The sequence below is a fragment of the Equus asinus genome, chromosome 18 (genome assembly GCF_041296235.1).
Source record: "Equus asinus isolate D_3611 breed Donkey chromosome 18, EquAss-T2T_v2, whole genome shotgun sequence".
NCBI lineage: Eukaryota > Metazoa > Chordata > Mammalia > Perissodactyla > Equidae > Equus > Equus asinus.
Genome location: NC_091807.1, coordinates 31,812,312 through 31,826,850, shown reverse-complemented (window position 1 = coordinate 31,826,850; position 14,539 = coordinate 31,812,312). Strand labels below are relative to the sequence as shown.

The 14,539-nt window shown below is 47.0% G+C and overlaps 1 protein-coding gene across 6 annotated transcripts in view; it reads left to right on the top strand.

Moving 5' to 3' along the window:
• Positions 1-14,539, top strand: part of RUNX1 (RUNX family transcription factor 1) — a 263,569-nt gene that overhangs the window by 190,893 nt on the left and 58,137 nt on the right. For all 6 annotated transcript variants that reach the window (XM_070488827.1, XM_014843710.3, XM_014843713.3 and 3 more), the window contains one exon: positions 4,764-4,868. In XM_070488827.1, coding sequence (XP_070344928.1) covers positions 4,764-4,868 — 105 coding nt within the window. The remainder of the gene's footprint in view (positions 1-4,763; positions 4,869-14,539) is intronic.

Here is a 14,539-nt window from a genome sequence, read left to right as displayed (position 1 = left end):
CCTGCGGCGGCCCCATCCTCCCGCCCCTCACTGGGTCCTACAGAGCCAATTTGGGAGCTGTTGTGACTGAGCCCGTCTGTCTTCCTCCCTCTCCTCTGCCTCACTGGTCTGGCCGCAGCTTGCTGAGAAAAACACTTGAGACTCTACTCTCCACACCCATGCACTTCAAATACCAGGCCCATAGGTCATTTTAACGAGGGAATCCAGCTAATAACACGTGTGCTCTGAGATGCAGCTACCCCTCCTGGTGCAGGTGCCGGCCAGGAAGGGCTGTGTCTCAGTGGGGATGGGCCCAGGCGGGTGGAGGGTGGGCGCAGTGGGTCCTGAGGCTCAGCAGGGCAGTCAGGCCGTCCCCAGTTATCAAGCACGGTGCCAGGTCTGGTGGGAAGAAGACGAGGAAGAGGAAGGTTTTCCCCGCAGGGAAAAAAATCCATGCACACCAGGGAGCAAAAAGTTGTGACATAAGACCTCTGTCTTTGGGGCAATAAGCAGAGGTCCCTGGGTCTCAAAGCTGTAAACAAGAGCCCACGGTGAGGGCAGGCACCAGGATAGCTCCACCTGCGTGAACCATGTCATTGTGGCCGACACGCCCCGCTTAGTATCTTTTGCTGGACAGACACTTCTTATGACTGCACATAAAATGATGGGCATAAAATCATGGAATTATAATGATGAGCAGCCATGTCACAAATACTCACTTTGGTTGAATTTCATCCCCTATTACGTAGGCCAGTCAGTGGTTACCCAGGGGGCGTCGTTAAGCCCTTGACTGCCCGGAACCCAAACTCAGCTCAGTAAGAAACCGCTTTTGAACTATGAAAGGGCTAACAGTCAGCCAGCAAGTACAGTTTGGGTGCATCAGAGTCACTGGGACTATTTTCACTTTGGGGGACAGTGGCAGAGCATGGGAAAAGTACCACAAATCCAGATTCTTGGCGCTGATGCCTCTGAGTTTGCAGGTGGAGATTCTGACCTCATGACAATAATGTGAAGAACAGTGAGCGTACAGCTGGGAGATCTGGGTCTGCTGTGTGTGCGAGCTGTGTGACTTTGAGCAAATTACGTAACCTCTCTGAGCCTTGGCTTTGCTACCTGTTAATCCAGGATGATAAAATCTATCTTATTTCATGAAAGCGTGTGAGGACCAAGTGACATAGTATATGGGGACGTGTTTGAACAGTTGTAAGTTCAACACAGACCTAAAAATGCCAATATTATGAAGACAATGATTCTTTGTTGTCATTTAGGAAATCAAGAGTAGGATGATGGTAGGAGGGCCCCCACAGGGGTGGGATCATTTCGGGGGGTAGAACACACAGGTGCCTGTGGAGCAGTTGTCACTTGTGGTGCCAAGACCAGAACTCTTATGACATTTGGTGTTTGCACTGGAGTGAACAGTGTTCTCTAAAATATTCGTGTCCACTGGTAACCTCAGACTGTGACCTTAGTGAGAAAGAAGGGCTTCGCGGATGTAATCAAGTTAAGGTGAGGTCCTGCTGGGTTAGGGTAGGCCCTGAATCCAATGACTGGTGTCCTTACAAGGAGAAGGAGGTTTGGCCACAGGAGGGAGGAAGGCCACGTGATGGCAGGGGCAGAGACTGGAGTGATGCTGCTACAGGGTGAGGATTCTAGTAACTGCTAGAAATTGGTCGGCAAGGCAAAGAAGGAAGGGTTCTTCCCTGGAGCCTTCAAGGGGAACGTGGCCCTGCGACACCTTGATGTTGGACTTGTGGCCTCCAGGACTGTGAGAGGATAAATTTCAGTAGCTTTAAGCCACACAGTTTGTAGTAATTTGTCCCAGCAGCCCTCGGAAACGAATACAGTGTTGTCAGGGACTCTCTGAAAGGCTGAAGTTGCAGGCAACAGAGGAAGCACAGGGCCGGGGGCCGGCATGCACACACCTACACACGGAGCTGAGCACCCAGGAGCGCTGTGTGCTCGGGAGATAAAATCACACTTGAAAGTGACGTTGTATGTATCCCATGACCCCCCCCCTTGTTTTGCAGACAAGGAAGCTGAGATCTGGAGAGGTCAAATCACTAAATCATTTGTACACGAACTCAAATCTTCTAACTCTTTTTCAGGCAGCCCCCCACACCCCTACTGCCCGCCTCACACACACGCACAGACACACACACACACACACACACAGGCCTGCTCAGTCACTGGGGCAATGTCATTGCTCATTGCTTGTGTCTTCAAGGTACTTTTTTTTTTTTCATTTCAATCCCTCCCTCTATACTGGAGCCCCTCCCACAGTCATCCTTCCTCATCTGCCTGTGAGGGACACTTGGTGGGTATAGAACACGGCCCCTGCCCTCAGGCCGTTACAGCCACAAACCCCATTCAGCCCAACATCCTGATCAAGGGGGAAGAATGCTTTATGAGGTGCCCAAACAGCCACAAAGTGAACTGCAGTTGTCAAGGAAGGCTGCTTGAAAGATGAGTGACTAGCGCCCGTCCCTGAAGCCAGGAAGATGGAGGGGGGCGTGGAGCCAGGAAGCCTTGAAGGCTGACAGAGTGGCAGGAGGAAGACAGACCCCAAAGCAGGAATGCCATGGCTTCTGAGTGGAACTCAGAGGAAGGGAGCCTGGCTGGGGGAGGAGGGGGAGTGGGAGAGAAATAACATGTAGGTAGGGACCTATTCGTGAGAAGATCCTAGAAGCTGGCTGTGGGATTCCATCTACAGGTACCATCTTGTAGCTTCCTGGTAGAGAAGGGACAGACTGGCCGTAATGCTGAGAGGAGCACATGGATGGGGCTGTTATCAGGGCTGAGGTGCCTCTGCTCCTCTGACTGGTTCTTAGAAAGCTGGAGACTACCCAGCGAGATGGGCAGTTGACCGTGGTGCCTGCCTCCCCGTCGCTGAGCCCTCCACACTGGGCCTGGCCTGCAGCCTCTCCTGCCACTTCCTCTCCTTCAGCTACTTGTCAGGGGAGACAACAATCTGGATGTCACCTGGTGACATTGGAAGGATGTCCTAAAGATTGCAAATCCCCAAAGCCCAAAAGGATTCTTCTCCGGGTTCCAGGAGAGAAAGCCCACTGATGGGGAAGATGAATTTGGGTGAGGGCCTCCTGAGCTTCCTCAGGGCTCGAGCCCCATGGTGCACCCCTCCCCAGGACGCATCCTCGCCTAAGCTGTGAAGACAGGTCGCCCGTGACTTTGGTTATGAAGCCATGCCGGACGAGGCCAGTTTCATCATCCGCTCATCATTTGCGATTGTCCTTCTTGTCACAGACTTTAATTTAGACAGACTCCAAATCCTTGGGGATTGTTTAGCGAGAGTTTTCATGGCTAGGAATCACTGGCTTGCTGTGGCCAAAGATAGTATCGTCATGGAGCATTCTTCCGTGGCCTTCTTTTGTATTAAAACATGCGTGACAGTTGAAGAAACTCTGTTCTTTCTAACTTGGGGAAGGAAGACAACTTGATTTTGTGAGCGGATTGGGGAACGAGTGGTCCTGGTTCGCTTTCCTTTTATTTCTTTTCAGTTTCGTTTTATGCTACGTGATTGAGAGGAGAAAGTCTGTGTTGACTGTTAGTCGGTGCAGGAGGTCTGAACATCATGCCTAGTCAAACCTTAGGATCCTGTTGTGTAGCTATGAGAAGCAGAGAAGAGAAATAATGGAATTGAGCACAACGCACACATACACACAGACAAACACACCTTTGAATACTGGGTGCCTGATACTGTTTTAACAGTTTTGCTCATATTAACTCATTTAGCCTCCCTCTAAATTCTATAAGGTAGGCAAAGTTATATGTACCCATCTTCCAGGTAAGGGCACTGAGGCCCAGAGAGGTCAAGTGCCTTGCCAAAGGTCAGCTAGCCAGGATTTAAACTCAGAATCTAGCCTCTGAACCACTTGGCCAAGAAGAAATGTTTGAAATCATAACATATTTAGATAGTAATAATTATAATGTTAGTATTAACTATTATTATATTTATTATTTATAAGTTAGTAACTGTATTATAAATTATAAACATTTTTTAAATAATTTGTAAAGTTATTAAAAGCCTTGCGTTAGATATATGCAATGAAGCCATGCTCACATTTCATAAGTATGTGTAAAATGTTTAGGTGGAAATCACGTGCATGTGGATGTTTGTAGGACTTACTGAATCTCAGTGTGTCAGTTACATATTCTTAAGTCCATTTGTTGAGTATAAATTTTATCTGGCCAATCCCATGAGGGCCTCTAATAAGATCTAGCATTTAAAAATAATATTTAAAATCAGTTGGCAATTAGTATTTTTGAAATGCGGGGAGAATAATTTTAATTTAGCTTACCCTCAAACTTAGGAATTCTCTCTTTCCTAATCCTTGGAGGCAAACGACGTTAGCCCGGAAAGATGGCTGTGCTTTCTTTGACTCCTTTTTGCCCTGAGTTTATAAAAAGGGGGCACAGTGGTGGGGGGAGGAGTGGGCTAGCTGCCCATCTGATCCTATGTCCCCTGAGGTCTTGACTTCAAAGAAAGCTAATTCGAATCTCTCTTGATCCCGTGTCATTTATTGACGCTTAAAGGAAAGCCATGTAACTATGTGAAGTGTGAGGTCTACACAGACGCCGTGGGTGTGCATTCCAGAATTTAAGCAAAGTCAAACTCAAGGGAATATTGGAAAAGCCCATCACCTGTGCTGAAGTTCTGCCTCCTTTCCAGTTCGAGCGCTGGAAGGCACAAACTCCTGGTCAGTTACAGAGCAGGCACGCGCAGGCCGCCACCTCATTCTCCCATGTTCTCTTTTGTGTCCCGACAGGAAAGAGCTTCACTCTGACCATCACTGTCTTCACAAACCCACCGCAAGTTGCCACTTACCAGAGAGCCATCAAAATCACGGTGGATGGACCCCGAGAACCTCGAAGTAAGTGGGCCCCCCCCGGGGCTGGCACACCTTCCGGGCTGGTCCACTCAGGCACCAGGGACGGTGTCTCAGAATCCTTGGGTTTGACTGACATCACCCAAAAGTGGCTAAAACCCCTGCCAGAGGGGGACGTCATGTCCCTGTAGGGAGAGAGAATTTTATTGTTGACACTCTCACTCCTCAAAGGTTGTCTCTGAGCACCTGGCTCTTTTTGAAGCATCCTCTTAGAGGGCAAAAGGAAATTAAGCTGGCTCAAGTGTATGTTGGAACCATTTTGTGGCTCCATGGGACTAAAGACTAGTCCCTCAAATACACAATGAGGTTCAAGAAAATGGGAAACAAACAGTGAATAGAAGATTGGCCAGACACAGGGGTGGCCAAAAAAAGCCTGAGGGTCAGAGTGGACCACAAGGGACTGATTACCATCCATGCTGGCCTTTTATTCATTTGTTAAGACTGGAGATGAAAATGAGCCTTTTCTTTCTGTGGCATAGATCAAAATCTTATTGCAGGATTGTTTAAAATAGAGACTGGGAGGGTGGAAGAGTGCCCAGGGAAAAGCCAGTAAATATAGAAAGATGGTACCAAAAAAATAACTCCTGTGAGGAAAGCTTTTTAAAAAAGGAGTAGGGTTGTTTAGTCTGCAGAAAGATGTCTTCACGGTGACTTAATGACTATCTTTGAGTAAACACAAGAGTCGCACTCTTTTCCAGAACCACACCCTCCACCCGGGGCTGAGGCTCGGTTCCAGTTCCAGATCTGTGGAGCTGACTGCAGCCCCTGCCCGGCATCCGCAGGCCTCGAAATAGTGTCAGGTCCCCCACAGAAAATGCCTATTCTCTCTTCACAGAGGGAGAGAGATTCAAAAACAGAGCTTCCTCCTCTGCCCAGAAGTTGAGATGAAGGGAAGTCAGGTCGCAAAGCGGAGTGGTTAAGGATTTGGGTCCTGAGGGTAAACAAGTGGAGTTCCGGTTCAGGTGCTCTCGAGCCTTTAGCAAGTTACGAGCCTCTCTGAACCTCGGTTTCCTCATCTGCAAAATGAGCATAATAATGAGAGCTTCTTTATAAGATTGAATGAGACAAGGCTGCATGCCTGGCGCAGAGAATGAATTCAGGAAATGTTAGCGGTCCCCAGCACAGCCTTCCAGCCTGCATCTCTGGCTGCTACTCGCTGGGGCCAGGCCTGCAGAGGACCCTCTCATCGTGCGGGTGCCAATGGACGCTCGAAGGTTGCCCCTGGGGTGTGGCTCTCTACAGGCAGTCCTGTGACCACTGAAGCTGGTGGCAGTCTTTCCTGCAGTGCTGGCCACAGCCTTAGAGCATCTCGATCACCTGCTAGCACCATCTCAGGGGCTGCCTCAGCTTTCCCGATGCCCAGAGTGGGCTGGGCCACCACGCCCACTGGGGACAGCCCCACAGGACACAGTGTTCCATTCGTGTTCCATCCCCTTGGTGCCATTTGCCTGCTCCGGGACTCCCGTTGTCTCTGACCTCATTCTCCCCTTCTCAGCTTTTTCTCTTAAACCCGTGGAGACTTTCTGGCCACGCCCAGACTCGGGAAACTCTGGGACTTGGTAGCATCCTCTGATTCTAATGGCTGTATGAAAAGCAGGCCACAGGCACAGGACCTCACAGTTCGAACCAAACCCAACTTCGTAGGTTTCCAAAGTAGAAATGACTAACCAAAGACCAATAGTGACCTGTATGAAGCATAACAGAGATGCCAAGCAGGGGCCTTGGCTCTCCACAGAGGACCAAAGAGGAAGCACGCTTAGATTATAGCACGATGTGGGGTTGGGGGCAGCAATTATGAGGTGTAAGGAAATTGACTTCAAGGGTAAACTTCGAGAAAGACTCACTGGTGGGTGGAATCTCTAGCTTCAAAAACAGAAGCAACAGGGGCCGGCCTGGTGGCACAGTGGTTAAGTGCGCACATTCAGCTTCGGCGGCCCGGGGTTCGCCGGTTCGGATCCCCGGTGCGGACATGGCGCGGCAAGCCATGCTGTGGCAGGCCTCCCACATATAAAGTAGAGGAAGATGGGCACGGATGTGAGCTCACGGCCAGTCTTCCTCAGCAAAAAGAGGAGGATTGGCAGATGTTAGCTCAGGGTTAATCTTCCTCGAAAAAAATAAAAGAAAATAAATTAAAAAATAAAATAAAACAGAAGCAACAGCCAAGTCTTAGACAGTTCAAATGCTGACCTGCCTGGAGGAAGCAGCTTAAGCCAGGTGACCCGTTGATGCACCTCTGCTGCTATTATTCTCTCATGCGTGAAAAAGCGTGGTTTGTGCCCCGCTGCCAGTGTTTCCTGTAACATTCAAAGAACTGACGAAGTGGTCGAGCTTCAGAAAACAAATGGTGGCCGCTCTGACTTTTAAGAATTGGCAGTCAGAGGGGAAAAATATGCGATTGTAATGGCCTGTCTGTATATACAGTTTACTCTGTTTCCTGCTGTTTTATAACTTAAGAAAACAGTCATTATTGAGAAGGGCTCTTCGAACAGACAGGAGGGATTTGCGTCAAAGCGGCATCCATTTTTATGGAGTCTTTCCTGCCAAATGGAATTCATTTGGGGTCTAGGGGAAAATTAAATGAGAGGTAATAAGTATGATATAAAGGGGTGTGTTACAGCCCCAGGTAGAGAGTCTCACGTTTCACAAGGGGTTTCTAGACAAAAAGTCACAGGCATACAGACTCCCCGAGAGACTTGAGAAATGCTGACTTTTCTGTTCCCCTGGGAAGCAAGGGTGGGCCATCGCGCTAATTTCAGTTTGCTGTCTTCCGCATTATTTGAACATTTTGATTCAAGGTAGGAACTACTTTTTGATGAAGCTCCGCTCACACTTTCTTTTCTTTTTTGGAGAAAGTTAACAGAACTTTTTTCCCCCAGCTTTACTGAGATATGATTGGCATATAGCTTTGTGTAAGTTTAAGGTTGAAAACGTGGTGATTTGACCTATGAATATATTGCGAAATGATTGCCAGAATAAGGTTACAGTTGTTATAGTGTGTATATGTGCGTGTGTGTGCGAGTTGAGAACTTTGAAGATCTACTCTCTTAGCAACCTCCAAATAGACAATGCAGTATTGTGTGCTCAGCATGGGTAGTCACCCTGCTGTACAGGACATCCCCGGGACTTAGTCATCTTAGGGCTGGAAGCTTGTACCCGTCAACAACCTTCACCCATTTTCCCATCCTCCCACTCCACCCCCACCCCCTGCCCTGGCAACCACCCGTCTACTCTCTGTTTCTATGAGTTCGGGTTTCTTTAATTCCACTTATAAGGGAGATTATACAGTATTTGTCTTTCTCTGTCTGACTTAGTTCACTTAGCTTAATGCCCTCAAGGTTCATCCATGTTGTTTCAAATGGCAGAATTTCTTTCCTTGTGTAGGCTGAATACTATTCCATTGTATGTCTTTACCACATTTTCTTTATCCATTCATCCATCAGCGGACACTTAGGTTATGTCCATGTCTTGACTATGGTAAATAATTCACAGCCACGTTCTAATGTAATTTTAAGAGAAGCCATTGCGTGTAAGTCAGGACTCCCAGATAGTGCCAGATCTCTGGATTACGAAGACCTCCCAGTCCCTTCTATCATTATGGTGCAATGAATTGTGGGCGATTCTGGCAAAATGGCCCTGGCATCGCCAATTCAAATAGTTTCGAGAAATTCTATTGTTTCATGAAATCAAGCACTGTGAGACCTAGAAGGAACCTGAGAGAGCCTTCAGGCCTAATCGCCTCATAGATAAGGGAAAGCAGCCCAGAGGAAGGAAATGATTTGCCTAGATTGAGAAGGAAGCCAGAAGTAGAATGAGGAGCCCCTGGTACCTAATCCTGTCTCCTTGAATCCTCTTGTCCATCTGTCCACGCACCTCTCCATCCATACCACACCATCTGTACATCGTCTATTCTAAACTTGCTGACCTGGCCTCAGCATCCTCGTGTTTGAAATGAAGTGTTGGCTTATATGACTCCTCACATTCGTCCGGGCTCTCAAATTGTCTAGAAAGAGCAAATGGCAGTGCCTCATTGCAGGAACGGAGTCTTCAGCTTGAGGCATTCATGCAGAAAACCAGAAAGAAAGTTTATCTCATTCAACCTGCCACTCAGGGAATTAAGACAAAGACTAAGAATTAAAGAACGTGCCACAGCCGTCTGTTGGCCAGGCCAATGGGATAAGTTGATGTTTCCCGCCCCACTTTCCTAGGTTTCAGTGGTGAAGTTGTAGCAAAAAGTGAAAGTGTGTTCCAAAGAGAATTGAAAATGTCTTTCATTTCAGATCGTTACCGTAACTGACCCGCCAGTCCAAGAGTCAAAACTCATTCTTCCCACATATCGTGGAATTTTTTTTTTCACCTCTCAGACCAATGGAGAAATTATTAATTGTTGACAAATTAAATTTATTATAGAGAAAGAGCACCGTCAGAAGGTGTTCTCTGCTGGGATCGGTTCTCGCAAGCTGCAGTGAGGGATCTGGGCTCAGTTCATAACTAGAACACTTAGTGGCTTGTTTAACAGAATGAAAGATAGTCTTCTCTCGAAGCATGAAAGATAAAGTAAAAGGATTTTTTAAGACATGGATATTTGAGAGTTGTTTTTATGTTTTTTTTTTTTTTTTATATATTTCAGGGCATCTAATGACAAACTCCAGCTCTCAGCCCATGTGTCTGTAATTTAGCCCAGGTGTCTAACATAATATTGGCTAGCAAAGCATATTCTCTGCAGGTATTTCACTAAATAATTTGAATGGGTGAATTAGCTCGGTGCCGCGGAGGAAGGTGTTCTGCTGAGGAGAGGCTGAGGAGAGCCTGCACTCGGGACGCTAGCTGACTCAATGGCAGGGGTGGCGGGCAGAGAGGGGCATCTCCGTGGTGTGGCTTGGACAGTCATTCTGATGTCAGGAGCCATCACCTGTCTGGCTAGGTGTCTGTTACATCTGGAACACTGAGTAACCTAATTAAAAATTGAAAAGGTTAATAGAAGAAATATTGGCCATTTCTGGGAGAACTTCTGCCCTTGGGTTAAAGGAGTTCTTCGCTGTAACTGTCTTGTGGCTGAGCTGTTGAGATCCACGGTAACGGATAGCCAAGTGGAGCCGTTACTTAAAAACCTGAGAATACGCTACTTTCGGGGGCATGAGCCTTCTTGCCAACTAACCTTTTTTTATAGGGAGTCATAGTTAAGAAGAACCTGACTAACTCCCCATCACTCAATTGCTTTGTTAACGATTTCGTTGAGATTGTGTCACATGAATATAACTTTCGTCTATGATTTCGAATGAAACTAGCAAACCTATAATGTATATATACAGAGAAGAAATATGATCTTTGTAGATGGAGAGTATGTTTCAAGTGAAAAAGAGGAATGCGTGAAATGTACCTGGAAACTATGGTGAGAATGGACCTAGAAATATTTGAAACGAAGTTTATCCAGAAAAGCGTGGGATGAGCAGAAATGTTTACAGATTGCTCTTATGGTTGAGTAATGTACAGGTCTTTTTAAAAATGATCTTTTATTTTAATAATAAAAACACCTAACAAGAATAATAGCTAACACTTAGATTGTGCTCAGTGTTTGCCCAACACTGTTCAAAGTGTTTCGCATATATTAATTGATAAAATCTTCGCAAGAACAGATAAGAAAATTGAAGCAGAGAGAAATAAAGTCCCCTGCCCAAGGTGACACCATTAATAAGCCAGAACGGAAACGAAACAGCCCAGACACCGCAGTCCACAGACGCCAACGTCTGTTTTTAAGAACCACACCAACTGCCACTTGGGCTTCTGTGTATTCAAATTTCTGTTTCAGAAATTTTTTTATTAGGAGAGTTTATCAGTACAATTCTGGTTCACATACAGTTTTCTTCGAGAAAGCAGAACTTCGTACGTAGCCTTGGCAGTCGTCATTTTTGCACTGACAGGAGGGAATCAGTGTTTCCAGGGCTACAGTGAGTCATGCCCTGGGGGACAGGGGACATGACCCAATACACAGCCCGGCTGTCACACATGCCGAGAGTTGGTGCGTGTCTGTCACCAGGGTCTGCCTGGGGGCCTGCCGTCAATGGGGACATGAAGCAGGGATGGTGCCCAACGTACACCTCTCTCTCCAGTGTTGGCAGGAAAGATGTGTAATGTGACAAAAACAGCCACCAGGTGAACAGCCCAAGGCCAGCCCCCGCGCTTTGGCAAAGAGCTTCCTAGAAGGTTCGTGTGCACAGTGTGCAGCCTTCTTAAAGGATGAAAATTTGTGTCATTCGTTGCCCCTGACTGGTTAGTGGAATGCCGGCTGGTTTTCTAGATCTGTGACCTCAGGATTGTAAGTATCCATCCACAACCCACTGTTCGCTGGGAATTGCTCAAGCGTATCTTCCAGGGGATGAAGGGTGACATGGACTTTTAGTTCTTTCTGGATGAAATCCTGATCCATAAAAGAAAAAGGAAATCGTTCTTTCTTTCCTCCCATCTGATGATAAAGTAGGAGATAGAGAGTCAACAGGAGAGAATGTTCTGCTTACTTCTATTCCTCCTCCCCATTGGGAAAGACAGTGCTGTGTTAAGACGGGCATTCTGGGGTGACTCCCCCTGGTGCCGTTATTCCCATTGTGCTCAGCTCCCCAACCACCTGAAGGCTTAGGAAAAGCAGTTTTTAAAGCATTAATAATAATCCTGCCTGAATGTTTCCAATGCATTTTAGAATCTCTGTTTATTATCTTTAGTAGTATCCAACTAGCCAGAGAAGAATTTTATACGTATAAAGACTTCCCTGACCGTCGAGTTTTCAGCGGACTTAATTGAGTCCAAGGTCCAAAGAGTTCCTTGGATGAACAGGAATGTAAGAGGTAGTGTGTTTCTCCCCCAGGAGCAGCGATAACCCACCTCATCAGCTCGCTGAGACCCACGTAGGCCTGTGACCTCTTGGTAACTAGCCCTATTTTATATGGAAGTCACTAAGATTTTTTAGATGGCATTTGTATAGCTGTAGAAAGGAAGAAAAAGTTCCCTTAAGGTACCAGTGAGGGCCGGCCCCGTGGCTGAGTGGTGAAATTCGCGTGCTCCGCTTCAACGGCCCAGGGTTTCACTGGTTCAGATCCTGGGCGTGGACATGGTACCACTCATCAGTCCATGTTGAGGCAGCATCCCACATGCCACAACTAGAAGGACCCACAACTAAAAGTATACAGCTATTTACTGGGGGGGATTTGGGGAGAAAAAGCAAAAAAAAAAAAAAGAGAGAGAGATTGGCAAGTTGTTAGCTCAGGTGCCATCTTTAAAAAACAAAATGATTGGCAACAGATGTTAGCTCAGGTGCCAATCTTTAAGAAAAAAAAAAGGTACCAGTGAGAACCCAAAGAAAAGATCTAGGCACCTTCTCAGGCTGATGGAGGAGGCAGGAGGGAGAGAAGAAACACGGACTGAAACTTACACCATCACCTTGACTATCGCTCTCCATCTGGACCACTGCAAACCGGTATCACTATTTTGAATGCCAGGGAGGTCGAGATCTGAGCTAATATATCACAGCCCTTGTTAGGATTTAGTAGATGAAGTGCTAAAAGGAAGAAAAAAAAATCCTGTCCGCATTTAGGCTTCCGGGGTTTCTTAATCTTAAAACATGTAAATAGGTTTCTGGATCCTGAACTGGGGGACCTGAGTTTCACACTGGCGCCACCAGGCCAGTGGGTGTGACCTGGAGCAATTATCTTAAGTACTTTCGTCCTCACTTTCCTCTTCTGTCCAACCAGGCACTGGGACGAGATAATCTCTAAATTAGTTCCCACTAGGAAAGGATAACAAACTATTGTCCTGAAAATGGAGCCGGAGGTTCCCAAGAAATGGGCGCCCTTAGAGGCCCAGACTCGCAAGCCTCCTTCCCTGGGGGACGCCATCCTCATCTCACCAGACATGTCCACGTGCACCCCGATCCTAGGCTACATGTCATTTTTTGATAGGAATTTTTGAAAGGGCTTTTATAGTTTGTTTTTGAGTTATCTGGCTGTGGGAACTCATTTAATTTCCTGTCGCCCTGATTTCTCTGCCCTCAACATGTGATTACATTGAGGACTTGAGATCCCCATTTGAGATCCTAACTGTGTGGGTGACTGTAACTGGGGGAGCTGGCTGAGCCGCCATAAAGCAAGGGGAGTGGCCTTACTCACGCCCCAGGCTGGGAGGCTGAATGCCACAGCCCCCGAACGTTTAGAACCACAGCGGGTGTGCAGTAAGTGTTCGGAAGATGTAGCAATGGTTTGCATTTGGTCCCGGAATCCTTTGCCTATGAGAAAACTCTAAACAAAAAAAGATTTGTGAACCCTAAGTTTAAAAATTCATGAAGTTGCCATGATGTTGCATTTTTTTAGACATTTAATTAAACATTTATAAATTTTGATTTTTTTTTTCTTTTTTTTCAGTATTCGTTTTGTATTTAGACCCAGTAAAATTTCCTTTCTGGCATTTTTACAAACCCTTGAGACACTCTGGGCACTGTTCCTAAGTCCCTCCTGGGCCAAATGGCCTTGCCCCCACAAGTTGCACTTCGTGAAAACCTCAGGGTGGATATCCTGTCTGAGAAACGTGGAAAGTTGGTACCCGAGATCTAACACGTGGGTCTTTTCCAACGTATGGATGACACGGCTGTAGGAGAGGCTCTTCCACTGTTCTAGAAAACTGTCATGAAACGTCCCGGAGTCTCTGGGGGTCCGGATTCTTGCATCAGAGGAACGCAGCTCCCCTCCCCAGGGTGCCTGCGCCGGCCAGCCACAGCCAAGCTTTGCAGGCATGGAAAACAGGCTCAGCCACCCTCTGAGTTTCCTACACCAAGTTGTCTTTCTAGACGTGTTCCGAGTTTTTGGATTTTTGTCGGTATCTGTTTGGCGGGGCTTTTCTTCATTTCCCACGAAGGACATTCAGCGGCACATTTCGGTGACATGGTGCCCTTGCGTACAGCGCCGGAGACCCCTCTGTGCACGCGTGGTGCAGCGCCTTGCTTTGCTGCCCGTGAACCTTGTGGCCTGATGGAGCAGCCCCTCACCTGGGAAGGTTGGGGGGCAGCTCAGCTGAGGTCTCTGTAAGCTATCTAGTGCATCGTGGCAAGTGCCTAAGCCGCGCCGTTGGTTACCGTTCATGCTGCTGGAACAGGTGGTCCAGCGCTGCGCGCGCATCTCCCACAGCTGGGTGGACCTGCAGCTTGCGGTGGGTTGCGGTTGGCACAGGGCAGTGCTGCAGTGCAGTATGGCATGCTGACTTCTCAGCTTCTGAGTGGATTTAGCAATTTTTTCATACCCTAGCCACTTTCCATTTATCATTTTGGAAACAACAACAAAAAACCTCTCTTTTTCTCAAAGACTTGAGGTTTTTCCTGTAAACCAGGTAGCTAAGAAAGGCTTTAGTCGGAATTGGATCCAGTGGGTCTCACAGAACTCCACCACGACCAAAAAAACCAAAAAACCCCAGTTCAGCTTAAATAAGTTAAGTAAAAGCTACCCCCTCACATTAGATCTGTGTTTTTCATTTGAGCCAACTTGCAATTTCTGTGCTTTCCCATTCTTTTCAGGTCCTTTTTCTTTATAAACAATTTGCTTTAATAGTTTGCTCCTTTCCTATGAAAAGTTGACGATAAAGAAGGGGTAAATTTGGGCTGGCCTGGTGGTGTAGTGGTTAAA